At 46.4% G+C, this 26,695-nt stretch overlaps 10 protein-coding genes across 10 annotated transcripts; 2 read left to right on the forward strand and 8 right to left on the reverse strand. All coding sequences in view use genetic code 12, as the record gives it.

Annotated features, from left to right (window-relative positions):
- Positions 1-798: 798 nt before the first annotated feature.
- Positions 799-2,535, reverse strand: PDE2 (3',5'-cyclic-nucleotide phosphodiesterase; the record flags this gene model as incomplete). Its single annotated transcript, XM_002615520.1, has 1 exon — positions 799-2,535. One exon carries the CDS (start codon positions 2,533-2,535, stop codon positions 799-801), a length of 1,737 nt encoding a protein of 578 aa, XP_002615566.1.
- Positions 2,536-3,918: 1,383 nt separating this feature from the next.
- FOB63_003366 (uncharacterized protein) lies at positions 3,919-4,806 on the reverse strand (the record flags this gene model as incomplete). The annotated part of the gene is made up of 1 exon (XM_002615519.1): positions 3,919-4,806. One exon carries the CDS (start codon positions 4,804-4,806, stop codon positions 3,919-3,921), a length of 888 nt encoding a protein of 295 aa, XP_002615565.1.
- A 981-nt stretch (positions 4,807-5,787) lies between these two features.
- On the reverse strand, positions 5,788-9,954 carry LYS2 (L-aminoadipate-semialdehyde dehydrogenase; the record flags this gene model as incomplete). Its single annotated transcript, XM_002615518.1, has 1 exon — positions 5,788-9,954. The coding sequence occupies one exon, from the start codon at positions 9,952-9,954 to the stop codon at positions 5,788-5,790; it is 4,167 nt and encodes a 1,388-aa protein (XP_002615564.1).
- Positions 9,955-10,259: 305 nt separating this feature from the next.
- Positions 10,260-12,719, reverse strand: RAD16 (DNA repair protein; the record flags this gene model as incomplete). Its single annotated transcript, XM_002615517.1, has 1 exon — positions 10,260-12,719. The coding sequence occupies one exon, from the start codon at positions 12,717-12,719 to the stop codon at positions 10,260-10,262; it is 2,460 nt and encodes an 819-aa protein (XP_002615563.1).
- An 863-nt stretch (positions 12,720-13,582) lies between these two features.
- Positions 13,583-14,178, reverse strand: RPS18 (40S ribosomal protein uS13; the record flags this gene model as incomplete). The annotated part of the gene is made up of 2 exons (XM_002615516.2): positions 13,583-13,973; positions 14,132-14,178. 2 exons carry the CDS (start codon positions 14,176-14,178, stop codon positions 13,583-13,585), a joined length of 438 nt encoding a protein of 145 aa, XP_002615562.2.
- An 894-nt stretch (positions 14,179-15,072) lies between these two features.
- On the reverse strand, positions 15,073-15,807 carry YML6 (mitochondrial 54S ribosomal protein uL4m; the record flags this gene model as incomplete). Its single annotated transcript, XM_002615515.1, has 1 exon — positions 15,073-15,807. One exon carries the CDS (start codon positions 15,805-15,807, stop codon positions 15,073-15,075), a length of 735 nt encoding a protein of 244 aa, XP_002615561.1.
- Positions 15,808-16,034: 227 nt separating this feature from the next.
- Positions 16,035-17,999, reverse strand: FOB63_003371 (serine-type carboxypeptidase; the record flags this gene model as incomplete). Its single annotated transcript, XM_002615514.1, has 1 exon — positions 16,035-17,999. The coding sequence occupies one exon, from the start codon at positions 17,997-17,999 to the stop codon at positions 16,035-16,037; it is 1,965 nt and encodes a 654-aa protein (XP_002615560.1).
- A 676-nt stretch (positions 18,000-18,675) lies between these two features.
- GPH1 (glycogen phosphorylase) lies at positions 18,676-21,363 on the reverse strand (the record flags this gene model as incomplete). The annotated part of the gene is made up of 1 exon (XM_002615513.2): positions 18,676-21,363. The coding sequence occupies one exon, from the start codon at positions 21,361-21,363 to the stop codon at positions 18,676-18,678; it is 2,688 nt and encodes an 895-aa protein (XP_002615559.2).
- A 2,122-nt stretch (positions 21,364-23,485) lies between these two features.
- FOB63_003373 (uncharacterized protein) lies at positions 23,486-24,457 on the forward strand (the record flags this gene model as incomplete). Its single annotated transcript, XM_002615512.1, has 1 exon — positions 23,486-24,457. One exon carries the CDS (start codon positions 23,486-23,488, stop codon positions 24,455-24,457), a length of 972 nt encoding a protein of 323 aa, XP_002615558.1.
- A 736-nt stretch (positions 24,458-25,193) lies between these two features.
- Positions 25,194-26,678, forward strand: FOB63_003374 (uncharacterized protein; the record flags this gene model as incomplete). The annotated part of the gene is made up of 1 exon (XM_002615509.1): positions 25,194-26,678. One exon carries the CDS (start codon positions 25,194-25,196, stop codon positions 26,676-26,678), a length of 1,485 nt encoding a protein of 494 aa, XP_002615555.1.
- Between the last annotated feature and the right edge of the window lie 17 nt (positions 26,679-26,695).

Genomic DNA, 26,695 nt, shown 5'->3' on the forward strand with positions numbered 1-26,695 from the left:
TGGTGGCTGACAGGGAACCTGGTGAAGACAGGAAAAAAGACTGAAAGTCATCGTGGACTGGACAAAAGGCGCCGAGGGCACGTGACCGCATACACCGACTTTTTTTCCTCTATAGAAAAAGTGCACCAGATCCAAAGCTTCATTGGCCCTACTATGTGCAGATACAGTAGTTGCCTATGATAAGGCAAAAGTTGAAGCTAGCTTTTTTGATTTTTAAAATATAATTAGTTCGAAGGAATGTGGCCGGATTTCTACAAGGATACCCATGAGTTCACGTTAGATAGGATAATATTACTCACCTCAGTATACCATGTGAGCACAGTTGAGAAATGTTAAGATATGCTGAAATTCTCTTCTGGGGATACAAACGTAAGGATATCATGTAGCCCTTTAATTATATTAGTTGTTTTTGGTACGCCTCGTGGTTTTTCATACACTTCATTCACAAACTTTACAACACTGACTTTTACTGTCTTCTCTTGAGACATTCCATGCAACCTGAACTGCGTGTGATAATTTGCATCTACTGAAGAAAGAGCTAAGGACGCATGGAAATAGATGATCAGGAAACCACGAACTGACTACATGCTTCTTTTCTAATGCTTGCATGTTCATACTCTATTCTGATGTCTATTAGGCCCTTCAGGCTGTGATATGTAACAATACATAAAGCGACCAGTCCCTGGTGATCATCATAAGAATAACCACAAACTAGTAATGCTAGGTAGTCAGGAAATCCCGACGGTGCACGTCCCCCATAAAAAAATTAAGCAAATTACAAAAATCTTCACAGCTCTTTCACGCTGTCATCTGATTCCTTTTCATCCAAAAACTCTTGTTCTCTTTTATGATATCGCAAGTGAAGCAGAGCTCGGGTAAAAGCTCCAGAATACTCCGAAACAAGCCCTCGGCAAAAGTCAGAATGAAAAAGATTTGACCCTTATGGATGTAAGGATTGGTATTCAATATATCGTCCAAGCTGTAGGCTAACTTGGGATATTTGACACTAAGATTGACTTTATTATTGGTCGACACTAACTTGTCTAGCACATCGACCTCTTCAAACTCTCTTGAGAGTACCAGTGCCCATTGCGACGAGACTCGGAGCGGCCGCGTGACATTAGAAATGTCTGCGCACTTAATCAAAAGAGACGAGATCAATGTGACTTTTTCGTCATTGGAGGAGTATTGACCAAAAGTCTTCAACTTGTTAATGTACTCGAAATGTTCTGCCATATCCGTAGCTAGAATACTCCCAATAATCAAGTTTTTCATCGTTAACTTACTTTCAGGGCCAGCACTCTGCTCTAAAAGATAAGGCGCATTGATTCGTAAGATTTTGTTGATGAAAACAGAAGAATGGTACAGCTCTAGCACAGACCTCTCGCTGAAAATCTGAGACGTAGGTGCGTTGTTTTTGATCATGAATGCATTGGTGACGCCAGGATGGCCAACATCGTGACCCAAAGCCGCCACTAACAAAGCCAAAGTTTGCCGAGCGTTTAAATGAGGGACGCTTGAATCGTTTTCTAGTTCCACAGAAGGCGTGGCGACCAAAGTGACAGAGTCATAAGCAGTCTTAATGCCCTTAAAGTAGCTTTCTTCGTTTGTATGTGGGTCCAGTTCGAATTGAAGAAATTCGGGCAAACACTTCATCCGGAGAAGGAAGTGGAAGCATGCTTGCAAGACATCAACCGCATGACGGAAATTATGAAATGGGTTGCCGTTGTTATATGTGTCTCTAACCATAAAAACAAGCGCAAGTAGCTCGTTGGAAGATGTCAGGAATTCAGTTTCTCCCTGAGATTCAGCAAACTCAATAGCGTGGCGTAAGATCAAAAAGACGCAGTAAACCAAGTCATCATTTGAAAGCTCGTGAGCAGGAAAGGACCAGTGGCCCACGTAATGACACAACTTGGCCAAGTGAGCGTCCGAGTGGTCTTCCAACAAAAGCTTGAAATCGACATGACTCACAATCAAATGCAAGAGATGCTTCAATTTCGCTTCAATTACGGGAGTCTTGTTGCCATTATGGTCAAGCATAGACGACATGGTCGAGATGACGTCTGACATGGCCAAAGATTGCTTGTGATCGACGCCCAAAGCCACATCGCCAAAAAAATCATTCACGTTGAAGCCACCCGTTCCGGTCCAAGTGGCCACGCGGGAAATCCTATCCTTGAGCACCAGATTTGCTTTATCTACTGCGGACTTCAAAACTGTGGCGTTGTTGCCCGATTTAAGAGCATTGACATCCACAACAACCAAGTTCAAGTGGCAGAAGAAGTAGCGGAGCAAAAGAGTCGTGTCCTCGCATGACAAACGATCTAGCTCTGTTCTACCAGCACCATGTGTAGAGGTCGGGTCTAAGATGACCATGACGATATGGTCGATATCTTGCTCACTGTTGCCTTTTTGGAAAAGGCTCGATATGAGGGCAACCAATGAGCTAGGGTGGTGTATTGCGCTAGTTGGAAGCCCGAAAACGGGCGCCGATGCGGGCGGCTCGACATTCAAAAAGAAAATCTCGGCCATGATTGGTGTTGGTTCAGATCACAGGACACCGGGAGGCAAGAAGCGGTGGTTATACACTCAATGTTTAGGATAAGGGCCTCAAGCGGGGAAAGGAAGGGGAAAGCAGCAGGTGAACAAAGCAGAATGAGACAAAATGTATGTAGGGAAAAGCAGCAGAAGATATTGCGGGGAAGCGGTACCAGTACGACTGTATGGTTTCAAGTATGGAGGTAAATAGTGAGGGCCAGTAGTTAGGTATGGTGAAATTCAGGTAGTGCATACTGCAGAAAAAGCAATCCACAACGCTATTCGGACAGTCTATGGGGAGACTCCACGACAGTGGACAACAGCGAATTTTTGGAGCTTTAAAAATGTCAGAATTTGCTCTTTTCTTTCTTTCCCATCGTTGGTTCCTCTGTTCGTCTAAGGGCCTTTATCGCAGTGTAGGTGTTCTGTTCTTGATCATCACAAACCACTCCACCATATGCATCACCTCCTAATTTCCTGCACTGTTCAACGCTACTGTACACTTGTCTTTTGGGGAGGAAGGACATTTTCCGGGGCAAGTACAGACGACGCGGGCTGACGTTACACTTCACATGAAATTGCATCAACGAAGTAGATTATATTGCGGGAGCCGAAGACCAAGGCTCAAGTAGGCTCTGCTTTAAGGCATATTTTGAAGAGGCCAGTAGCTTGCCAGCCAGCTTCTCGAAATGATGATGCCCATATGGTGCATACACCATATTCGGGTCGGTAATTGCTGCTTCTGATCGTATCATGTCAGAGTCAGTGGACATCAGACCCCGCGGGAAGCTGGGAACTAGCAACCATGTGGGAGAGGAGGATTGCAGAATACGGAGCGATCCATACTCAAAAGAAGCCGCAATATCGTTGCTTGTAGGTCATAGTTTACATACATCATTTCCTCTTCTATAATGGAAGCAAGAGCTTCCAACTAGCAAATTGTGGGGCGTTACATGGCCATAAAACTGATGGGCGTCATTGTATCTAAGAATCTGCATTGTCTCTAAATTATCAATGAGCACTTGTCAGCATTAGCATTGATTGCTAAGACCATTTTCCATGCGGGTTCAAACAGCCGGGGCATGAACTGTATAAGCCAGTAGCACGAACAGCAATCAACCATGATAAACATTTAATTGCATAATACCAACACGCAACATTTTCAGCCAAGCCCAGATCCTGCCTTGTAATTTTATGTGGTCGTGACATACAGCCTCTCATGACCTAAGAAGCTCATACGTTGGCGTATCGTGTGTCTTCAATACATTAGAAAAAAACGTATCTCCGTTGTATTTCATCGCAAGATGACCTATGTAAATGACGACAGGCGCTGTGTTTGTCCACAATCTCCGATAGCTATACGAATGATGTCTGACCTCACAGGATGGTATGGGCGGCCACATAAATACAAAGAAGCAAAACTAGCACGCTCAAAGCACTGACAGTCTGCCGTATGCGCCGGCGCCGATGCTGGAGATCGTATTCTGCGAATCGCTGAGACACCTTCTCCAAAAGCGCAATCTTGGTCTCAATAGTGTTAGCCAATAGCGTTTTCGCTTCCGAGGTGCTGCGTTTTGCGTAGTTGAAGCGCAAATCCAATTTGCGGAGTGTCATCTCGAGGTCCTCCAATTTATCTACACTGGATCGGAGCTCTGAGCTGTACTGGCTTTTGAGTTTCTCTGCTGCCAGTAAAAGCTCCTCCCGTGCCTGACTTGCCTCACTGTGAAGTTCCTGGAGATGTTTGCTTAAACGTGCCAATTCAGCAGTGGCTGTTGCTTCGGGCTCTAGCTTGCTGTGGCCCAGCGTCCGTAGAAGGCCCAGTGCTGCATCTGAAACCAACTGCTCCAAATACTGGAGTTCGTCCTCAATAGGACGATCGAGATCCACATTGAGCAAGGACTCGACCGCCCCTTGCGAACTGGACAATTCTCGGTCCAAAGCCACAAATTTCAACTGGCCTGCAGCAACCAACTCTTTGAACTTTTCATCAGCCAAAGCCTCGTGGTTTGCCGGTTGAACAAGATCTTTTGCATCGAGGAAGCTACCGCTCGACAAATTAGAGCGGAAACCTGTGGCTATAGCAGCGTTGGTTACAGGAGATTTGGTATTATGCGATTCCGTGGAGTAAAATTGCTCCACCAAACGTTTCTTATCGGTATCATGGGGAGCAAAATCAATGCTAGGCCCCCTGGAATGGGTGCCAGAATGTCGTAACTGCCGTAACGGGCTTCGAAAACTAGGCGAAATCGAGCCGCTTTTGCTCATTTAGTCAAAGATGTAGCAATGAATGATAGATGGACAAGTCAAAGATCTGGGAATGAATGGTAGATAGACAAACCAAAAGGAAACAGGACGGAAACAGCAAACGCAGTAAGCCCTAAAGCAAATAGGCGTATATGAAATGAAGTGGTATCAGAGACTTGAAAGAATTAACAGAAATGAGTGGAGATAATTGTGGAGTGCGAAACATGCGCAGTGAAATTAAGCAGAGTAGATAGGGCCATCAACTCAGAAGTGTTACAGAAACGAGAGAGAAAAGGAAAAAGGGCCGAGAGATTAGACAAAGAATTATAAGGACTTTATTTGCTTTTATGACTAGTCTGTTTTAACAGTAGTACATCTCTGTTTTGCATATATCGAATAATTAGTGCAGTTCAAGACTGCAGCCGAGAAAAGCTGCATGGCTGAACGGAACAACTTTAGAAAGACCGAATCAAACCGTAATTTCCTTTGAGCTGTCCATTCATATAATCAGTTTACTGGTTATGGACGTAGTGGAAGGCAGCCAACGTCCGCATAAACATGATGGAATATTACCACTTTAATCTCAATGTCGTTTATTTCCACATTTACAGTGTCGTTTAAGATGATTTTCAGTGGGTGGCTTGTAAAGAAAATAAACGCTTTATGCTTCACGACATTTATGGCTATCCAGTTTTAGCTTAATTTAATTACAAGTTGTTAATGCATGGTGTTTTCAAAGCTACTGATGATAACGTTAGTCATCATAAAGCGCTAGATTCGAAAGAAATATTTGAAATTGTGAACATGCAGCGAACTTTCCAAACGGTTGAGACAACATGAGAAATGCTGTTGCATCACGATAGCCTCACCGTAGTATTACAGATGTAGCTTAAATACGCGCGATCATGCCCATGAACTTTGTATCGTTTATTCTTTCCAATCTATTTTATCAGCATTCTTTATCCATTGAAAACATTGGGGTGCTCAATGAAGATTCTCCGCTTAGTTGGCCGAGCTACGGCCCGCAGCACCAGAAGTCACAAGGTCCAAAGTCTCTTTGGTCAAGGAAATCTCGGGCAATGGTTTACCCTGGCCGGTTGGAGCAGGTAAAAAGCCAGTCTTCACCAAGTAACTGAGGTAAATGCCAAGCTGGGCAGCGTCGACGCCTCTGCCTGCACTCACATCTTCACCCAGCAAAGCGGCATCTGCCTTCAAAGCACGCACAGCGTTCTGGTCGTCCAACTCAGGCGCTTTTGTATCCTGTGGCAAATTGTCCAACACAAAGTGCAACAATGGGAACAAGGCCGACTCCCGCGAGTCTTGCACAACAAACTTCTCGAGCGCAGTGCGCCAGAGTGGATAGTCCTGGCAATGAACGTCATAGCCGTACACTTTCAAGGCGCCCAAGTATTCGTTGAAGCGGATACGAGGATGGCCCGTCACATGCGCCACGGCCAAGTGGTCATTTTGGGGCGGGAACAACGCCGAAGCCACCACAACACGAGCCACATGGTCTACCGGAACCATGTTGACGTTGTTGGTGATGTCCGGGTATGCACCCAACTCGGCGCAGCCCTTCAACATACGCAACAAAAAGTCATCCGAGTTGGAGGCGCCTGTGCGTGAGAACCCAGTCACGTAACCGGGGCGGGTGATGCACCCACGCAAGCCGCGGTCGCCCGCACGCCGCACAATATACTCGGCCGCCCACTTGCTCTGGCCGTAGCCTGTGCCCAAGCCCAGCGCAGACCCAGACAAGTCGTCTGCCTCCAGGATTCCGCTGAAACCACGCGCCGTCAACTCGTCCGACTCATTGACAAAATAGTCCGTGTCGAGCGTGGATGTCGACGACACGAAGGAAAAGTGCTTGGCCTTGCCCGTGGCAGCCATGTTCAAAACATTAATGGTGCCAATGACATTGGCGTCTCGCAACTGCGCATATGGGTACACCCAGTGGACAAGAGCACCATTGTGGATGATGACATCCACTGTATTGGCTAACGTGGCCCACTCGGTTTCGGGCAAGCCAAAGCGCGCAAGCGCCAAGTCGCCCAACACAACATCAATGTGCTGCGCCCACGCCTCGTCCCAAATGCCGTACGCCTGCGCCGTTTTGCGCAACCGCGCCAACCCGGCCTCTTTGCTGGCCGCGCGAACGTGCGCATACACCTTGAAGTTGCCCTTGCGGCAAGACAAAAGGTCGCGCACAATAAATGACCCAAGGAACCCAGTGGCTCCTGTAACAAACACCGAAACAGGCTGCGTAAAGTCCACTTTTCCGAGCGAAGGATACAGTGGTAACAATGCCGTTTCTACAAGGTGCTTGGCGTCCTCGGCGTAGTTCACGCTCGTATCCTCAGTCTCTTTCTCTTCCACTGCACCAGCCAACTGCGCTGACTCGCCCTTGATATGCTGGCTCACCTCATGGGCAAAGCCTGCAAGCGTGGGGCTCTTGAAAATGGCGCCCAAGGGAACGTCCACATTCAACTTTTTGCGCAACTCGAAAATCATGCGTGTGCCCAAAATGGAGTGGCCGCCCAAGTCGAAGAAGGAGTCGTCACGAGCAATGCTGGCTGGCCGTGTGGGCAACACTTGGAGCCATAAATCACGAATAGCCGTCTCCAATTCATTGAGCGATTGCTCGTCCTGGTTGATACCTTGCGAAGCTGCCGTCAACCTAGCCACAGCTTCCAATTGTGCCGTGTCAGGGAAAGGCAACTTAGGCTTGTCCACTTTACCGTTAGGATTGAGCGGCAAACGAACCAACGGCACGATAAACGTTGGAATGGCGTAGCTGGCCAATTTCTTCTTCAAAAACTTCTTAATGTCCTTGATCAATGGCCCGTAGACGGCCAAGCCTTGAACTATCGGGTCGCTGTGCTCATCCACGTCGTCCTTCAACTCTGTCAACTCCGGACACTCCTTGGCCACAATATACGAGATCAACGTGGGCTCCTCGTTCTTGTCACGGCGCACCAACGTTACGTTCTCCCGCACCAAAGGATGCTGGGACAAGTTTGTGTCAATTTCACCAAGCTCAATCCGGAAACCACGGATCTTCACTTGGTCATCTGCTCGGCCACAACACTCGACATTTCCATCCGGCAAATAGCGTCCCAAGTCGCCTGTGCGGTACATGCGGTCGCGGGGACCAAACCACCCAGCTTTTCTCCATTCGGCTTCTTCCGGCTGTTGGTTCGCCTCATCTTGCTTCACCCATTTCTCTGGGTCCACATACCAATTTGTGATAAACTTTTGCTTATTTAAGTCGGGCAAGCCACGGTATCCTTCTGCCAAGCCCGCAGCCCTCACATAAATCTCACCGATTTCTCCCACGCCACATGTCTGTGCCCGGTCGTTTCTGTTCACCACCAACAACTGAACATTGTGCATACCGGTTCCCGCTGGCATCACATCCTTCAAGTTGCGCAAGTAGTTGGCATCGGAGCTTCTGCTGGCAATCTCGAAGTACGAAACCGCCCGCTGTGTTTCCGTCGTTCCGTACATGTTGACAATGAAGACGTTTTCCGCCAAAGTCTGCAATCGAAGACAATCTCTCTTGGTCAAGATATCACCAACGAAAAAGGCATGGTGCAAGCTTGGGATAGGTGCAGTTGCCTGGGCGCTCAAAAGCTGGCCCATGGCTGGAGTCAAATGCGTCACCGTAGCACCATACTCGGCCATCCACTCAGCCAATTTGCCAGGCGTTCCAATATCATCTGCGGTAGGGACCAAAAGTTGTGCACCCAAGAATAATGGCGTGAACATATCTCTTTGGATGGGGTCATGTGCAATGCCAGATAACATGGTGAACTTGTCTGCGGAGGATAAACCAAACCTCTTTGCCATCCATGGGAAATAATAGGCCAAGGAGTAATGACGGCCCAAGACACCTTTGGGAATGCCTTCTGAACCAGAAGTGAATGACAACGTTGGGTTATTGTCTGGACCCACAACTACACCAGTTGGAGTATCTTTGAAAGATGCATATGCTTCCAAACAATCCCCAGTAGTGCCTGGCAACTCACCACCAACAAGTGTCCCGTCATCACAAATCTTTAATTGGGGAATGTGAGATACCACATTCAATTCGTTAGAAATGTACACCTCCACAAGTTCGTCTAAGATACCGGCTTTCTCCAAACCGATCAAACCTTGCGGCTTGGCCACAGAAAGATAAATGTTTTGTCTTGCTGGAGGATAAGCCGGGTCGATGACAGAGAAAGTGGCTCCTGCCTTTAATACTCCCATCACGGCAATCATCAAGTCTACACCACGGTAAGCGTAAATCATCACAATGTCGCCCTTCTTGATTCCTGTCTCCTTCAAATAGTTTCCCACAATATTCGACGCCTGGTTAATCTGCTTGTAGGTGAATGTTCTGGTCTTAGAGCTTGCATCCATAAAAGACTTGGTTTCCACCACGCAATCTCTGTCAGGAAACTCCAAAGCATTTTTCATGAAAATGTCTTGAATGGCACCGCGATATCCACTCCAATCCAAATCCAAAGTTGGGTCAGGCAATTGTGCTCTTTGACTATCTGTGACCAAGTTCACTTTGGTGATTTCAATTGATGCATCCTCTTCAACGGTAACAAAGAACTGAGCAATCTGTTCTGCCAAGATGTCTATTCTCTCGCTACGATAAAGCAAAGAGTTGTAGAAAATATGGAACTGGCCGTCTGGTGAAACAAATATGGCCATATCCCTCACAGATCCGACCACAGATGTTTCCAACTTTTGAGATTCTCTAGCATGCTGATAAGAAACCTTGAACAAAGCAGGATAGCTATCTAGCGATTTCTTTGCCTTGATTGCAGCAGCAATCTCATCTAAAGTGTGAGACTTTGCCTCCCGTTGGTTCGTTTCGAATTCCCCACGGACCTTTTCCAAAAGCTGGCTAAAAGTCATTTTAGGTTCGACATTAAGGCGGATAATAAAAGGCACACCCGAGCTCTCTGCATCCGTGGCAATGACAACGTCATCATCTCCAGTAAGTCTGAAGATTAAAGCAGCAAGAATTGCCAATCCGGTGGTAAAGTCTTTTGCGTTTGGAATCGAGAAGGTCTTTGTACCTTCGACCGACCGGTTATCAGCCGGCTTCAAGAAATCATGGGGCAATACCGATAAGGTCGGATTATCCAAATACTTCAACCAAAAATCAGACATGGCTTAATTCTCTTGAGGGAATTAAAAAAGAAAAAGCAGACAATAAGTTTTTTCTTGTATGAACCTCTGGTTCACTTTCCATTCCAAAAATTGGTGACATATCGTGCATGCAATGTACAGTACCGGCCCGATTCCCCAAACTTTATGGCATTTTAACCAATGACTCACTATGATGAGTCACGTGCCGATAAGAGAAGAAGAAGCGACTTTAATCATGGAATAGTACTTGAATTGAGAGAAAATGAAGACATACACATTTACTTTTCGTTCCGTTACTGAAAGTTCTTGCATTGTAATTTACCAGTTTAGTTCATAAACAAAAACTGAAGATCATCAGGCGTTAACCTGTTCACTGCTGCATCATCATGATTGATGGTTGCATGAATCATGTTAGCCTTCTTTTCTTGCAACTCAATGATTTTCAGCTCAATGCTGTCCTCAATACAAAACCGCGTAATTCTGATAGGCCTCTTTTGTCCAATTCTGTGAACTCTGTCCATAGATTGCCATTCGACACTCGGGTTCCACCATGGGTCCATCAAGAAAACTTGTGATGCTTCACAAAGATTCAATGCCACACCACCTGCTTTTAACGAAACCAAAAAAATCTCAACGTTCGTGTTCTCCATAAAGTGCTTGATTGTTCGGTCTCTCTGTTGCGGCGACATAGAACCTTGCAATTTGACAGTCTCGAAGCCCGCTCTTTTAAGTCTCCACTCAATCAAATCTAGCATTGATGTAAATTGTGAGAATACAATAGACTTGATTGTATGACGATCAGACCGTAGCCGGTAAAGCTCTTCCACCAATGCCTCAATTTTGGTCGACGATCTCCATTCGCCTCCATGAGTACCTAATTTGATACGGTTGACAATTGAGGCTTTAGTAAAAAGTTCCTCATCCACTTCCAAAGCCGGCTGCTGTAAATCAATCGCCAACCCAATGTGACAGACAGGACACTCCAAGTTCTTTTCTTCTCCCAGAAAACTCTCACAATATTCCCTAATACACATTCGGCAAAACCGATGATGACATTTAGATTCTATAGGCTCTTCTGCCTCATCGTCACATAACTGACACATAATGACCCCATCAACTTCCAGTGAAACGGCATTAGAACCGACACGTTTCAAAACCAAGTCCGGATGATCAGCCAATTGTCTCATTCGCGTAATCAATGTAAAAATGTTAGCATAGTTATTTAAAACGACACCTTCAGCAACATAGTCATTGAATTTCCGTTTCGAATCACTATAGAGCGATTGATACAAATCTTTTTCTTCCTCATTGAAACGATCCTTGCGAATCTCGACAATCCGTGGTGGCAAACCCAAATCGTCTGCTCTTTCAAGTTTGGTTCTACGCAACATAACGTTGTTTAGAAGCAATCTGATATGTTGGAAAGAAGTGAGACCATCACCAGTGATGCCGTATTTTTGAATGTTCTTCAACATAAAATGATTGAAAAAGTTTGTGTGCAACATAGGGGAATGGTCACAAATGTCACAGTGTCTCCAGTCAGAAAACTTCCACTCGGATGATGAGCATGGACATTTGGTGCAGAAGTACTTGTAAAATGGATCCAATTTCATAAAACGAATTAAAGAGTACATTTCACCAATTCTGTTTTGGAGAGGAGTACCAGTAAGACACCATCTTTTTTCACAATTTAAATCGTTTGCTGCCTTTGCTGTACCGCTAGTTCTATCTTTGATATTGTGTGCTTCGTCCAAAATCACTCGGTAAAATTTGAGAGCATGCAAAGGCGATTTTTGCTTAACAACACCATCTTTCCTTTTGAACCCATACCGCTCTTTACGGTAGGAGCTTTCTAAAACGGAATACGACGTAAGAATGACATCGTACTTTTCTAGTTCTTTAATATCGCTTTCACGATTGGCTCCATGAAAAAGTAATACCTTGAGCTTCCCTTCATGGGTATGTGCTTCTATTTCGTTCTTCCATTGCATCAATGCAACAGTGGGGCCCACAACCAAATTCGGTCTTTTTGACAAATCGTTCATGAAAAGAGCGATAGTTTGAATGGTCTTACCCATTCCCATTTCGTCTGCCAAAACACCACCCTGGAATTCGCCATCTTCTTGCTTCAAGAGCCAATTTAGACCCTCGAGTTGAAAAGGAAGTAATCTTATGTTCATCCCCTCAGGCTGAGGAGCTCGCTCAACCTTGATTTTGTCCAAGGACTGCAAGTATGGGAAAACGTCCTTCAACTCTGGATGTTGTTCGTACAACTTGTTTGTTGTTCTGGTGAAGTAGGGCACTTTGACCTTCGGCTCCTTCTTTTTCCTAGGTTTCCGGGGCTTTGCTGGCGCCTTCTTCTTCTTCTTTTTCGGCTCTTCATTGTCCAGATCTGACAAGCTAATGGCATTATCAGCAGACGCGCCCTCGCGTGCTCTGGAATAGCTTAACAAAGAGAGATCTTCGTCTTGTTCTTCTGAAACTTCGTCCGCTACTTCTTCTTCAGCTTTTACATCTTCCAAGACGAAGTCTGTGTCTTCACTAGACGCGACCTTTTGTTTCTTAGTCTGACGCGCCTTTCTTGGAGCAGCAGCCTTCTTCTTGCCAGATAAAGGTGCATCCTCGTCGATGCTAATATGGCCATTTTCATCATCTGAGGGTTCTTTGTAGCTTTGTGCTTTCGCCCTTCTTTTGGGCCGTTTCTTGCGATCGGGATCATCTATAATGAAGCCGCCACCCAAATCGTCGTCGCTCGGTAGCTGGGAAACTTCTTCAGATTTCGTCATTATTACTTAAAGGGAAAGAAACACGGGAGCAAACAAAGCCAACAGACGGAAATCCTGGCCACACACCTCTTTTCAAAATATATAGGGAAAGCGATGAGAGCAAAAGTGATTCTTATCACGATTGCAAAATGCGAAGGGCTTCATACAGTCTAAATGGCAATGTTCATTAGTCAGTACGGTGCTTCTATGCAAGAACCATCGAAGTCTACAAAATGTATGTCATAGCAAGATCCATTAGTGGTTTATTTGATACGTATTATGTGTAGTAAATGAATAGGCATCCATTGGATATTCGAAGAAACGAGCAATAGCAGAAATACTCGAGCATATAATAGAGGTTGATGACCACAGATCATATTGAAGGTGTCTAAGGCAAACACAAGTTGAAAAATATACAAATACAAAGTACCCATGGCAATCTTGAAACATTGCATGGGTATTTTGTTCTTATTGTGTAACCATAAGTTGGAATTGAGTTGAAGTTTGTGCGGACTACATGTATAAGAATGCTCACGACATGTCGCAGAACCAAACTATTGTAATAGGGAGATGCCCAATAGTGAAACAGCGAGTAACTGCAAAAGGTTTAGCCAATATCAATTAGAAGAATTCAGCCTTGATCAAAATCCTTTTGAACGCTTTAGATGCCCGGATTGTTGTATTTATATTGTCGAATACATAGAAAATAAGTTTCGAGTGAGAACTGAATCACTAGGTCTTTCTTAACAAGGTTATGTTTATGTCGTAGATACAATCACAATCAATGGGAATTCTCCTACACCAGGTATAAGAAGCGTAAATTAAATTACATGAACTAATATGGCAACTACTTTTTCACGGACATGCATCATGAACAAAGAAGCTTAACGACCACGGGAGGTGGTCTTGGTGTGTTGACCTCTGACCTTAAGACCCCAGAAGTGTCTGATACCTCTGTGAGCTCTGATCTTCTTCAATCTCTCCAAGTCATCTCTCAACTTGGATTCCAAGTTGTTGGCCAAAACGTGGTAGTCCTTACCGTCAACGTGGTCCTTTTGTCTGTTCAAGAACCAGGCTGGGATCTTGTATTGGGTTGGGTTTTGCATGATGGTGACAACTCTCTCCAACTCTTCTTGGGTCAATTCACCGGCACGCTTGTTCAAGTCGACATCAGCCTTCTTGCAAACCAAGTTAGAGTATCTTCTACCGACACCTCTGATCTTGGTCAAAGCGTACATAATCTTGATTCTACCATCGATGTTGGTGTTCAACAAACTGAATGTTAGTACTAAAGGTGCGGGAAACACGACTGCCTGGTCTCGCTGTTGTCTTTGGTTTTTGAAAAAGCTTTGGACGAAAGCTCAATTTCGCCTCTCCAAAAGGCGGGAAACGCATGGACATGAGCGGACACAGCAGCTTAGTGGAGCACATACCGCAAAATGTGTTGGAAGGAACCGTCTTCTTGAACAACTAAGGACATTTTGGCTATAGTCTGATTGTGGGTGTAAGAAAGCAAAAAGGAAGTTGGATTCAAGGCTGAAATTTTTTCTTCCGCGCTGGGCCTGAGACTCGAAGAGAGGTGCAGGACTTCTCGCGGGTGTTTATTGGTGGTGCACGTGCAAGTCGCGAAGACTAGGGCAGAAGCCCTCGACCCCGGATTTCGCACCCAAGGCAGAATTGAGTCTGCCGAGTTTCTGGAATTATTTAGAAAGCATCGGCTCCTGACACGGGCTGTGTTTGTTAATGACTTAGTTTTTGTTATTGTGCTCGAAATGTCTTGAGGTCTGAGCAAGTGAAAAAAAAGTGAAAAAAAAAATGTGGTCATAATGGTCACGTCCAATGGTAGTTTTCGTCAATGGTAGTAGTGTGCGCAGATGATACTGTTCGCCATGGTAATATCCTCCAAGTTGTCTTCGGCTGATGCATGTTTGATGTTATTTGAAGTTTTAGAAAGTTTGTTGATTTTTTAAGCTTATCGTTGGTGCATCAATCATTTTTTCCGAAGAGGCGTTCCCATGTATAATTAGATTATATTGATAAGCAGACAAACCATGTACCTAGTTATCTTGACAAGAACTCATGAGATTCTTTTCAGGTGAAGATCATTAAGTGTAATATGCATTGTTTTATCTTATTTTCCATTTCTCAGTCGTCTATTCATGCGGCGACCGGCAGTCAAGTTCAGCCTTCTTTGCAGTCTACGACTATTCACATGTAGCTCAGTACCACTTCCCTTATTTTGCCAGTGACATCTGTGGATGTTGTGTTCGTCTGTGAATATACATACGAATGCTTGTAATGTTCATCCACAGTGAACGGGATTCACAATTTCTAGTTTGTTCCTTATCGAATACTATTATGCTATGTACAACCCCTACTTCGTTTCATATTGACTCACAAACCAGTTCAATGCCGACTGCTCAATGAAAATCCGGTTTGCCTTCAACAAGTCTCTCACTTCAACCGCCTCCTTGACCAAAACATCACACTTCTTCCCCATGTCCGCAGTTGCCTTCAACAAATTGTCCCTCTGGCCGTCGGTAATAAACAACAAGTGCAAATGCTCTAAATCGTGCGCCTCCACAAACTGTCTCATCTGGTCAGGATACTCGTACTTGAAGTCTACCACGTTGGACTCTCCTTCATTGGCCTGTGCTCCTCCAATAACAAAAAGCTTGCCGTTTCTGTACTGGTCACTGAAAGCAGTTTGGAATGCCCGGCTGTAAATCTTCAGTGGCAAACGTGTGGACCAGTCGTGGGGGGCCTTGATACCATGTGCTTTCAAACCATTGTCTCTGATTGGGGAGTTGGCATCACCGACTCTGGCACGACCCGTACCCTTCTGCGGATGCAACTTTCGGTTCGAAAACCACTTGTCTCCTTTTGTAGGAACATATCCTGAGCCAACACGAGCCTTGTCTGCCTCATAAACCACGGCGCTCCACAAGAAATCTCTTCTCAAAGGTTGGTTCAAGAAATTCGTTGGATATGGCACGTACGCGTGTGGCTCCAACGAGGGAAAGCTGCGGACAGATGCCAAAGTATACTTAGGCGGAAGTCCGAGCGAGAGGTTAGCTGTGGCTAATGTTCTGGTACCCTGCTTGAACATAGTTGGAGATTTTAGATAATGGTGAAGACAAATTTTTGGTGCGACGAGCGCACGTGACCCACGCTTCAAAGAGGTAAGTACAAACTAAGTACAAAGTAAGAGAATGCAGAAAGCAGATCTACAGAGAAGAGAGCATATTTAAAGAGCATGCAATAAAGTGAATCAATATAAAAAAATATGCATTATCGTTTTTATTGCTACAAGCAGCTCCTGCCCAATGTGTATTCCTAGTGTTCTTCCGTATGTTCGTGCGCGTTCTCTTCGTCGTCTGAGGCAATGACGAATTCTGGCGTCTCAGCCGTTCCCACGTTGGAAGGTCCTGAGTCGGAACTTGCGTCGTCCATGCCGTCCGTTGGGCCCAACTCAATGTCCACAGGGACGTACTTGTGCTCTGTCCGCGACAACTTATTCAATGTCTTGGACAAGAACCCTTTCGGCGCCGGTTCCTCTTGTGGCATAAGATCAGCCCATTGCACATTCTTTTTGCGGCCTGAGGGCTTGGTCTTTATGATGGACGTTGGCTTTGACCTGTAAGTTGAGTAGATGGCGCACAAGCCCCATATGAGGATGATAATGACCGCTAGCTGAATGAGCCGGACAATGCGAGTGGCATGAGACTCGGTTTCTGTAGCAGCGGACTCGCTTGGCGAGCTTGATGCTGATTCAGATGTACGACCAGATTCGTTGTCATTTTCGCTGGCGCTCGGACTATCGTTCTGGTTGGCATTCGTTTTCTTTGCCTGTGTCTGGAGTTTATCATCAGCCACGGTGAACCGCTTGAAAAGAATATCCACGAGTGCACTAGAAACCTCAGGCTTGTCGAAAGGAACCATGTGCGAGGCATCGAACACATTGACGAAGGTCAAGTTACGTTCGGACTTGACGTAACCCGCTTCTTCATCACCGTGGAACCACTTGAGCACAGGCGAATCGGCAGAAAATCCAGTCTGCCCACCCCAATGGAGCTTCTTAATCATACTCTCTGCGCCCATATAATTGCAGATGATATCTCTATTACCGTGGAACAAGAGAATCTCCACTTCAGCCAAAAGATCAGCGAATAATGTGATAGCTGGTTTGGAATGGCGAGCCTTCATCTGCTTCCCCACATGTTCCGAGCACTCTGTCCAGGAGATTTGCTGCACGAGATTCAACAGAGACATAACCTCATCCAGCTTTAGGAAATGGTTAACATTGCTCAAATCCGGTGGCCAGTTCATTCCGCATGACGGGAACGAGTCACGAAGCGTATAGTCGTACATATTGATGCACTGCTCGTACTGCAGAGCCGAATGGTCCACCAACTCGTACAAGATGGTATTCAACACCTTCTCGCACTCTTTATCCACAACCAGGTTGGCACCAAACGTGTCATCTTCATGTGAAGCCGCCACCAAATCTTGGCACTTCATGTGCTGCTGCAAAATGGCTTTCCATCCGGGGTCTTTCTGCGAAACAAGGCCTGCCTGAACAGCAAAAGGCACAAACGACAAGCTTTGCTCGTTAGGCGAGATCCAGCCGTTTCCAATGGCAAGTCCTTTCAAATGGTACGGCAGCTCTCCATCTGCAAGTTTCTTGTTCCGCTCTAAGATGCCATGTGCAATATATGGAATATACTGGCCCGCGTAGCTTTCGCCTGCCAAAACAATATCGTTGTGGGCATCTTCAGGGAAAAGCTCGAAGTACTTCTTCAAAAACTGCAAGAAGTGGTATTCTATCTGGTACAATTCGACATCATAGTCACGCGAGTAACTGAAGCCAGTACCAGCCGGCTGGTCCACGAAGACGACATCACCTTTTCTATGCCAGGAACCCTCGTTGAGCTGCACTTTGTAATCCTTCCCAATTCGAAGCGGGCCCGCCTCCATAAGAGCGCCGTCCATGGAGGAGCAGCCAGGCCCACCGTTCAACCAAAAAATGGTCCTGTTCGCGGCTTCAGGTTCTTTCTTCTGATCGGAAAACTTCCAGAAAAAATAGTGGGTGTTGTTCTCGGGATAAAGCTCCAACTGGCCCGCAAACATAAGCGGAACATCGTCCAGCGCAATGTTTTCCGAAAGACCCGGCAACGAAGTCACCAAGAAATCATCCTTGGCCACGCCTCTTTGGGACCACACGTGGTTCAAACGTTTGAGCGGGTTTGCATTGGCCAACGCAAGCCAGAGCACGGCAAGCCAAAACAAGCGGACGATCATGTTTTTCTAATGCTGACAAGAGAAGCCAAACTGTCAGACGAGGTTCGTGCCGCACAACTAAGTAGATGTGAAACGAAGGAGGTGTGGTATGCGCTTGTCCTGCAGCAAAGATATAGTTGGGTTAGCGTAGCTGAAGCGCGAAGGTTTATGCGAGAGAAAGGTGGGCCGCGATTAAATACACGAGAGCATTTGGTCGATTTCATAGGATAGAGAAAATAGTCTATAGACTGACTATGGATATGGACTGACTATGGACTGACTATGGACTGACTATGGACTGACTATGGACTGACTATGGACTGACTATGAATATGGACCGATAATGGACTGACTATGGCTGACAGTGGAGAATAGTATACTAGGCTATGGCAGAGATTTTAATTTTGAGCATTGCGAATTATTGCGGGAGTCTCCATATTGTAGACAGAATACAGATTCTACTAAAAAAAGAAGTACGCTTCGATCTCTGAACTTCAAGCACACAACAGAAAAACCATTAATCAATAAACAGAAAAACTGTTTAGGCATTATTCAGAACCCAAACCTGTGTTTAGAGGCTCGATAGGATGTGGATTTTTTTTTTTGTAATTTATAGTATATTCTTTATCTTCTTTTACGCAAGGCCTACACCGGTCAAAACAAACGTACAATTAACAAAAGACGTGAAGCCAGCTTTCTATTGGTTGAGTGGCTCCACATTCCAGATGTTCTCGGCATACTCATCGATACATCTGTCAGATGAGAAAAAGCCCATGTTTGCAACCGATAACACAGACTTCTTGACCCACTTGTGCAAATGGTCTGGATCGTCAATGTCTCCACCGTGGTGGCCATAGATGTTCTCCAAGTGTTCCTGGCAGTCCAAGAACATGTCAAAGTCTGCAGTGACAAGGTAGTAGTCACCATGCTTAACAATACTGTCAATCAATGGCTTGTACTGGTTAGGGTCGCCGAAAAGACCGGATTCAATAGCGCTAAACACCTTTTGCAACCGTTCTGGAACTTGGACGCCGCCATAGAGATGCTTGTGTCTAATTTCCTCGACAGACTCGGCCAAGTTACCGAAAAGGAAAATGTTTTCCTCGCCGATTTCTCTGGTAATTTCAACGTTGGCACCATCCACTGTACCGATGATGAGTCCACCGTTCAAGGCAAACTTCATGTTCGACGTACCGGACGCCTCTGTTCCTGCTGTGGAGATGTGGTTAGACAAGTCAGAGCCAGGGCAGATGATTTCGGCCTTGGACACGTTATAGTCTGGAATGAACACCACCTTCAACAAGTTATCGATTTCTGTGTCCTTGTTCACCACTTCAGCAACCATGTTAACCAAGTGGATGATTGTCTTTGCCATGTAGTAACCTGGCGCAGCCTTTCCACCAATGATCGATGCCTTCGAGATGTAGTGCTTCAACTTAATATCGTCGATGCTTACGCCTTGCTCCAACAACTCCTTGATGTGCAAGTAACGGTAGATCACGGCAAAAATGTTCAATTGTTGTCTCTTGTACTCGTGAATTCTTTTGACCTGGACATCAAACATGACAGTAGGATCCACTTCGATTCCGGTTTCTTCCTTGATCAAAGTGGCCAAACGACGCTTGTTGCGGAACTTGATGGCGTCCCAACGGCGCAAGAACTTGTCGTCATCCACAAACTTTTCCAATTGCTTCAACTTACCTAAGTTGGTCAAATAGTCGTAGTCTGGGTCTTTCAACACCTCGGAGATCAATTCAGCCAATTCAGGGTTCGCCTGTTTCAACCATCTACGTGGAGTGATACCGTTGGTGACGTTTGTGAACTTGTCTGGACCGAAAACAGAGACGAAATCCTTGAAAATGGTTGTCTTGATTAATTCCGAGTGCAACTCAGCCACACCATTCACATGGTGAGAGCCCACAATGGCGAGGTAGGCCATTCTAACAGACTTTGGTCTACCTTCTTCGATAATAGACACACGAGTCAACAAGTCACGGTCATCTGGGAACAAATGCTCGACCTTCTTCAAGAAGAAGTAGTTGATGTCGTAAATGATCTCCAAGTGACGAGGCAACAAGCTCCCAACCAATTCAACAGGCCATTTTTCCAAAGCCTCGCTCATCACAGTGTGATTGGTGTAAGCAAATGTTCTGGTGACAATGTCCCAGGCGTCATCCCAAGGAACGCTCTCCAAATCAACCAAAATACGCTGCAATTCCACGACAGCCAAAGTTGGGTGTGTGTCATTCAATTGAATGGCCACTTTCTCGGGGAACTTGGCCCAGTCATGCTTGTGGTTCTTCTTGAACCGACGAACAATGTCGTGCAAAGAAGCAGCAACCCAAAAGTATTGTTGCTTCAAACGCAACATTTTACCCTTGTCAAAGTTGTCGTTAGGGTACAACACAGCGGTGATGGATTCGGCACGTTGCTGTGCGGCCACGGAAGAGTCGTAATCACCCGAATTGAACTTGTTGAAGTCAAACTCGTTGGTTGGTCTTGCGTTCCACAAACGAAGATTGTTTGTGTTGGCAGTGTTGAAGCCAGGGATTGGGAAGTCTGCAGCGACAGCCAAGACACGCTCACCGCCGGACCAAACTTTCCTCACTTTGCCAGCGTCGTCCACCTGCTCCTCCACAGTTCCGTAGAAATCAACGGGGATCTGGATTTCGTGTCTGTCGATTTCCCATGGGTTGGAAAACTTGAGCCAGTAGTCTGGAGTCTCCACCTGATAACCGTCAATAATACGTTGCTTGAAAATACCGTACTGGTAGTTCAAACCGTAGCCCCAACCCGAGTAGTTCTTGGAAGACAAGGAGTCTACAAAACACGCAGCCAAACGACCAAGACCACCGTTACCCAATCCGGCATCGGGCTCTTGAGTCAAGACATCTTCCAAGTTGAAACCGAGATCAGTCAAGGCCGAGCCCACCACATCGCGCGACTTCAAATTGATCAACGCATTGTCCATGGCACGGCCCATCAAAAACTCCAAAGACAAGTAGTAGACACGCTTTCCGTCGTGCACGGTTTGCTTCTGTTGGGTGTTGGCCCAGTCAAGCAAAAGCGCATCACGGACAGACTCGGAGCTGGCTTGGTACGCAGCCAAATTGTCGCAATTGTACATGTTTCTAGCAAGAGAGAACTCGACATGGTTGACAAAACTGCGTTCAAACTCGTCCTTCTCCACTGCGGGGCCGGTGGCGGGCAAGGAAGGGCGTCTGGAAGTCTCCAATTGGTTCAACTTGGAGTACTTGCTCCAAATGGCCTTGGCCGATTCAGGGATCTGAGCATCGTAAGCGTGGATTTGGTTAGGCGTGAACCCGGTGTTGGTCCTCTTCAACTTTGGATGAGGCAATTCCGAAGGGGTTAAGTAGTCGCCCATTTTGAACTGTAGTGACTAGACGTGAGCGATTGGACAAACTAGAACAGAGAGTTTGTCAGAAGTTGAACAAGGAAAAGGAAAAGAAAAGAAAAGAGAAGAAAAAAGGAAGAGGTTGATCAAAGTGCACCAAGGGCCAAAAGAAATTGGGTGTGGGCGCAACAGGGCCACAGCAAGAACACAGGGAAATACGAGCCAGCTGGGCCCATTTCTGCCCCTTCAAGACGCATAGAAACTGATAATGCCCCCGTGCGGGCTTCTGCACAGGTTCAGTCCGCCAACGGAGAAAACCCATGGCTCCACATTTTTCGAGGGGCGGGAATCCTTTGCGTAAATTTGTCTCGGGCTACAAGGGATGCATTCGGAATTGGTTGTGTTTTTTCTTTTCGTTGGCGGTTTTTCTCTCGCTAGATTATTTCTTTCTCGCCAATAGACCCGGTGTTGGGCGAACATGGGGCCCCTGAAAATCACCCGATATCGTGCGCAGTTGGGTGTGCATGCCAGATATTTTTTAGTGCGTCTGCTGAAAGAAAAACCCCAGATGCCCCGCGTGGGGCGCGACTGCACAAAACTCAAGGGCCACTGTGGGAGATCTAGAGATGGGAAAGATGGCAGAGGTACAAGATACACGCAAAGAGTTAGTGGGAGAATGAAAAGCCGAGTTGATACCGTGTAGGAGAAAATCTGAGAGGTTCCAAAAATATACACATTTACAATTTTAGGTGCACCTTGGCGTTCGAAAGCTGGTTATGCCATTCTGCCGGACCGGAAATATTCCGGGCCCACTGCGCTTTTGGGTTTTTGGCATTGAGGCACGTTCGGATTTAGCGGACCCAAAAAAAAAAAAAAGATCAATAGCTTGCTCGGAAACAAAAGAGTGTTTTGGCCGATGAACCTGAAGCCGGCCGAGGCAGCCAGGCGGAATGCAAATAATCCCGAAAAGTGGAGCTTAACAAATCGGATCGGGTGCAAGCGCAAGATGCTAGCGATGGAAAGGAATAACTTTGTTCCCGCTTCTGCAACAGAGCATAGACAGTGACGCACAGGAACCCTTTTTAGCCGCAAAGTGTCCAATTATAGTATCAATACTTTGTCGGAGAAAGTGGTTCCAGCTGCTGCCGGAAAATATTATTGATGCACTTACGTTCTTGGGCTGAATTGAGAGGAGCGAAGGTCCGGAAAATGGGTAATTCGAACAGGAACGGGAAACGTAGACCAGTGAATATAATCACATGAGCCTGCGAGTAATTTTGACACACATGTGCATAGTGGCTTCTTTAAAGGTATGCGTTAACAAAGTGGGAGTCCATCAGCAATATTAGGGGTATAGGACTTTCCCTCAACTATCTCGAAGTCCAGTAGACTTGAGCAATATTAAGCACCTCGAACATAGACGTGTCAAACATAGGAGCTGGTAGTATGCGGTCCTCCAATATTCTGAATGCTGGCTAAAAGTGAGAATATCTCCAAGATAGAGAGCTCTAAACCAGGACAGAAAAAACGAAAGGAAACATCGAAAGACCTGCTAAACCTCGAACACGTCTAAACACTATAATGAACCGCTTAAGCTTTGAGACACTACGCTTCGACACTCACCACTTTAGCAAAACTCTGGATCTTCACAAACCCCAAAGCTTACAAAACTGCTTGTAAATTGAGCTTCCTAAACTGCTTAAATCGAGCTTCCCAAACTGCTTAAATCGAGCTTCCTAAACTGCTTAAATCGAGCGTCCTAAACGCTGTGTTGAACACGCCCGAGGAATCAATAGACCATGTGAAAACTAAGTACTGCTCTCGAATCAAGCTTTGGTGGTAGCAGCCACTGAGTCGTCACCCGTTTGTAATTCCGTTCCAATCTGAGGAGTGGTGCAGACAATAAAACGTTCTTCGCAAAACAGCCCAACTATGGTGTCTAACAGGAACCGCGCAAAGCCATCGCGCACGCATGGACATTACTGCTTTTGCTCCGGTGCTGGACACTTTCGTACTTGCGGGCGATGCCACGTCACTGCTCGCGCTTTTTTGAGTGCCTGACGCCTGGGAAGATGCCGAACGGATCTGGAGCGATCCGGGCGACGCAGACAACCATGCCAGAGACGCCTTTGGCACCACATCCATCCTGGCGATGGGTACAACTACACAGACAGATACACAAAAAAACACACAGACACACCCAGATCACATAAACACAGATACACAGACGAACACAGATACACAGACGAATCCAGATCACATAGGCACAGCTCACGTACACACAGCTCACAGAACCAACAGCGGCCGCACAAACACCTCTTCAGACACATGCAGCGCACTATCACAGTGCGCGGAAGGCGCAATCGTGGCGGGCGTTGGCGCGCGCCTAACGCGCGGGCCGCCCCTCGGAAAAGTCTCGCGCGCGCCCGTCGCCGACGTTTCTTCGCTCGGCGCGCTTGCCGTCGCGGCCAGCTCCACTACAGTGTCGACGTGGGACTTGGGCGCGGGCCGCCGCGTGCGGTCGCTTGTGTCGCCGCAAGACACGGCGCGGTGCGTTTTTGTGGCGCCGCAGCTTGTGGCTGCCGCCGGCGCCGCCCGAGCAGTCCATTTGTTCGACTTGCGCTCGGCGGGCGAGTCGCCGGCCGCATCCATCAAAGTGGCCCGCGACAATGTGTACGCCCTCTCGTGTTCACGCGAGGGAACGCTTTTCACAGGCGGCGCCGACGGGTCCGTGTGCGTTGTCGACCTTCGCGCCCAGCGCGCGCACACTTGGGCAATTCCGGGCCAGCGCGGCGCCGTGCTTGACGTGCGCCCAGTGACAAACGGCGTGGTGGCCACCATGGAAAACGGCAGCGTGTGCCAGGTGCCCGAGTCCGGGCGCACCCTCGGCTTTGATGTTGCTGTGGACGCGTTCAAACACCGTGTTTCTGGAGACGTGGCGGAATCGTCACATGGGCTTCGTGTGGCTGTGGGCAGCGACTATGGCTATGTGTGGGTGGTTGATGGGGCCAGGCGGCGGCGCATGCAATTGGAGGCGCGCGTTCCTGCTGTGCGGTGGGGGCCGCGCGGGCTCTATGCTTGTGCGGCAGAAAAGCTTTTCGTGGTGGCACAGCCAGAATTTTGAGGATAAAAGCATGGTCAGCCAATGATATCTATCAATATGGCGTGGAATCGTTGCACCAACGACTTTGGTCGTATTATATTAGAGATGTGATGCTACTTGAGACAGGGCCACATTTCGAACTTGATTGTTCATTTACATTTGAATGTTCATTAAATCTGATTGTTTATTGAATCTGATTGTTTATTAAATCTGATTGTTCACTTACATTTGATTTTGGTTAATTTGGCGTCTCCGTCAGAAAATTCTTTTACACGAATTACCCAATCAGCACTTCGACACTTATGATCATCCAGTTGTTCCTTTAAGGCTCCACTGATTCCGATAAACATGGCCAGGTGGCCTTCAACTGCATTATTATTATTTACATTAATCGCGGTCTATCAGATAGCATTCAATTATTTGAAGAGCGTCGATGGCTGAATTTGCTTGAGGAGACAGACATAACTGGGCTAAAAGATTTGGCTCTCAATATAGATTGGGAATATTAAGGGAATGATACAAACCCGGTGTCCTTCCTTCCTTGGCCCACACTAAACATTAATATAAGGAACTACTTTTTTTATATCCTCTTGTTCATACGGTCCTTCTTTTTTCATTGTTCTTTCTCTCTCTCTTGTCCTATTCTTTGGTCTGGACGAATCCAACCATATTCGCACTTCAACTATGCCTACTTTGGACTGGCAAAGTCGCGCGCATTTTAGCACTTTTGCGCGTTCTATTCTTCTTTCAACACAACATGTCCGAGTCTCCACTGAAAGAAGATCCCCACCCGGGTTCTCCAGTCGAGGCCACGCGAAATGAGACTCCTGATGTTTCAAACCAAGTTGCTGTTCCCGAAAAGACCGTTCCGAGCAAGAAAAAACTGGTCTACTCTGATGATCCAGAGACGCTACAGAACGAACTTGGTTTAGCACCGAGATCGATTGTGTTGGCTAAAGTGAAAGGGTACCGTGCATGGCCCGCCATGGTTTTGGCGTACGATATCCTTCCTGAGAATATCAAGAAGATGAAGCCTAAGTCAGTAAAACAAGCCAAGAAATCTCCCACTCCGGTTATCGTCGTTCCTGTTCGCTTTTTCAGTGACGACACATACATATGGATAAAGTCTGTGGACTTGAAGCCGTTGCTGTCGGAGGATATCCAGACATTCTTGGATAAGAGAGCCAACGCCAAAAAACATGATCCTTTGATAGACGCTTATAATCTTGCGAAGAATCCACCGGATATGGACGAATTCAACCGCTGGGGGTCACAGGGCCCGCCTCCAGAAGTTTCAGAAACAACAGATGACTTGATGTTAGAAGAGAGTGAAGAAGAAGCGAACGAACCTGCGAAGAAAAAGCTTAAAATTAAGTTGCCTGCTCGCAAGCCGGCGAAAAAAGCCGCAAAAAGCAAACCATCGAAGCGTCAAGAGAAAGAAGATCCAGGGTTTGCTGACTACGCGGAGTTCGAAAAGGAATTGGATGACTTGGAGCTGCCCTCTGAAGAATACGACTCGGATTGGGGAACTGAAGAAGCAAATCATAATTTCGACACAGGGGACTACATATTTGAAGAAGAAGAAGAGCAAAAACATTTTGAAGAAGAGTTCCCGTCGGCAGCTACTTTAACGCAGACGCTTACCCATTACACCAAATACTTGGACCAAGTGCACAAAAACATTTCGCCTAAGCTACTTCTGGGAGAATTTTCTGAAAAGGAAGTCTTGGGCGAGATTCTGAAAATTGAAAAACATCTATCTCGAGGCGAAATGCCTCTTGTTGCCTTCACACGCTCTGCGTTGTTTAGGTCGCTCTTGCTTGTTCTCCATAAGCCGAAACAGAAGTTCTCCCTGCGATCTGTTCGTGGCGCCATTGAGCGTCTTTTTAAATTATTGTCATTGGAGCCTGCCACGTTGACGATGGAGGACCTTGTGATTCCTACTCCAGAAGAGACACCAGCACCAGATAAGGAACTTGCCAGTCAAAATGGAACTGACGTGAAGGAGGAGACAGAAGGAGACGAAATAGATATCGAGAAAGACGAACAAAACGAGGAACCGAAGGAAAAAGACATCGAAGAAAAAGTCGAAGGAAACGTCGAAGGAAACGTCGAAGGAAACGTCGAAAACGTCGAAGAGAATGAAGAGCACGGCAAAGAAACTAGCAAAGAAGACGAAGTAAATTCAGAGAACAAGAATGAAGACCAAATTGAAACGGTGAAAGAAGAAGTGGACAATTAAAAGACAATTAAATCTTT

Source organism: Clavispora lusitaniae, assembly GCF_014636115.1.
Source record: "Clavispora lusitaniae strain FDAARGOS_655 chromosome Unknown tig00000105_pilon, whole genome shotgun sequence".
NCBI lineage: Eukaryota > Fungi > Ascomycota > Pichiomycetes > Serinales > Metschnikowiaceae > Clavispora > Clavispora lusitaniae.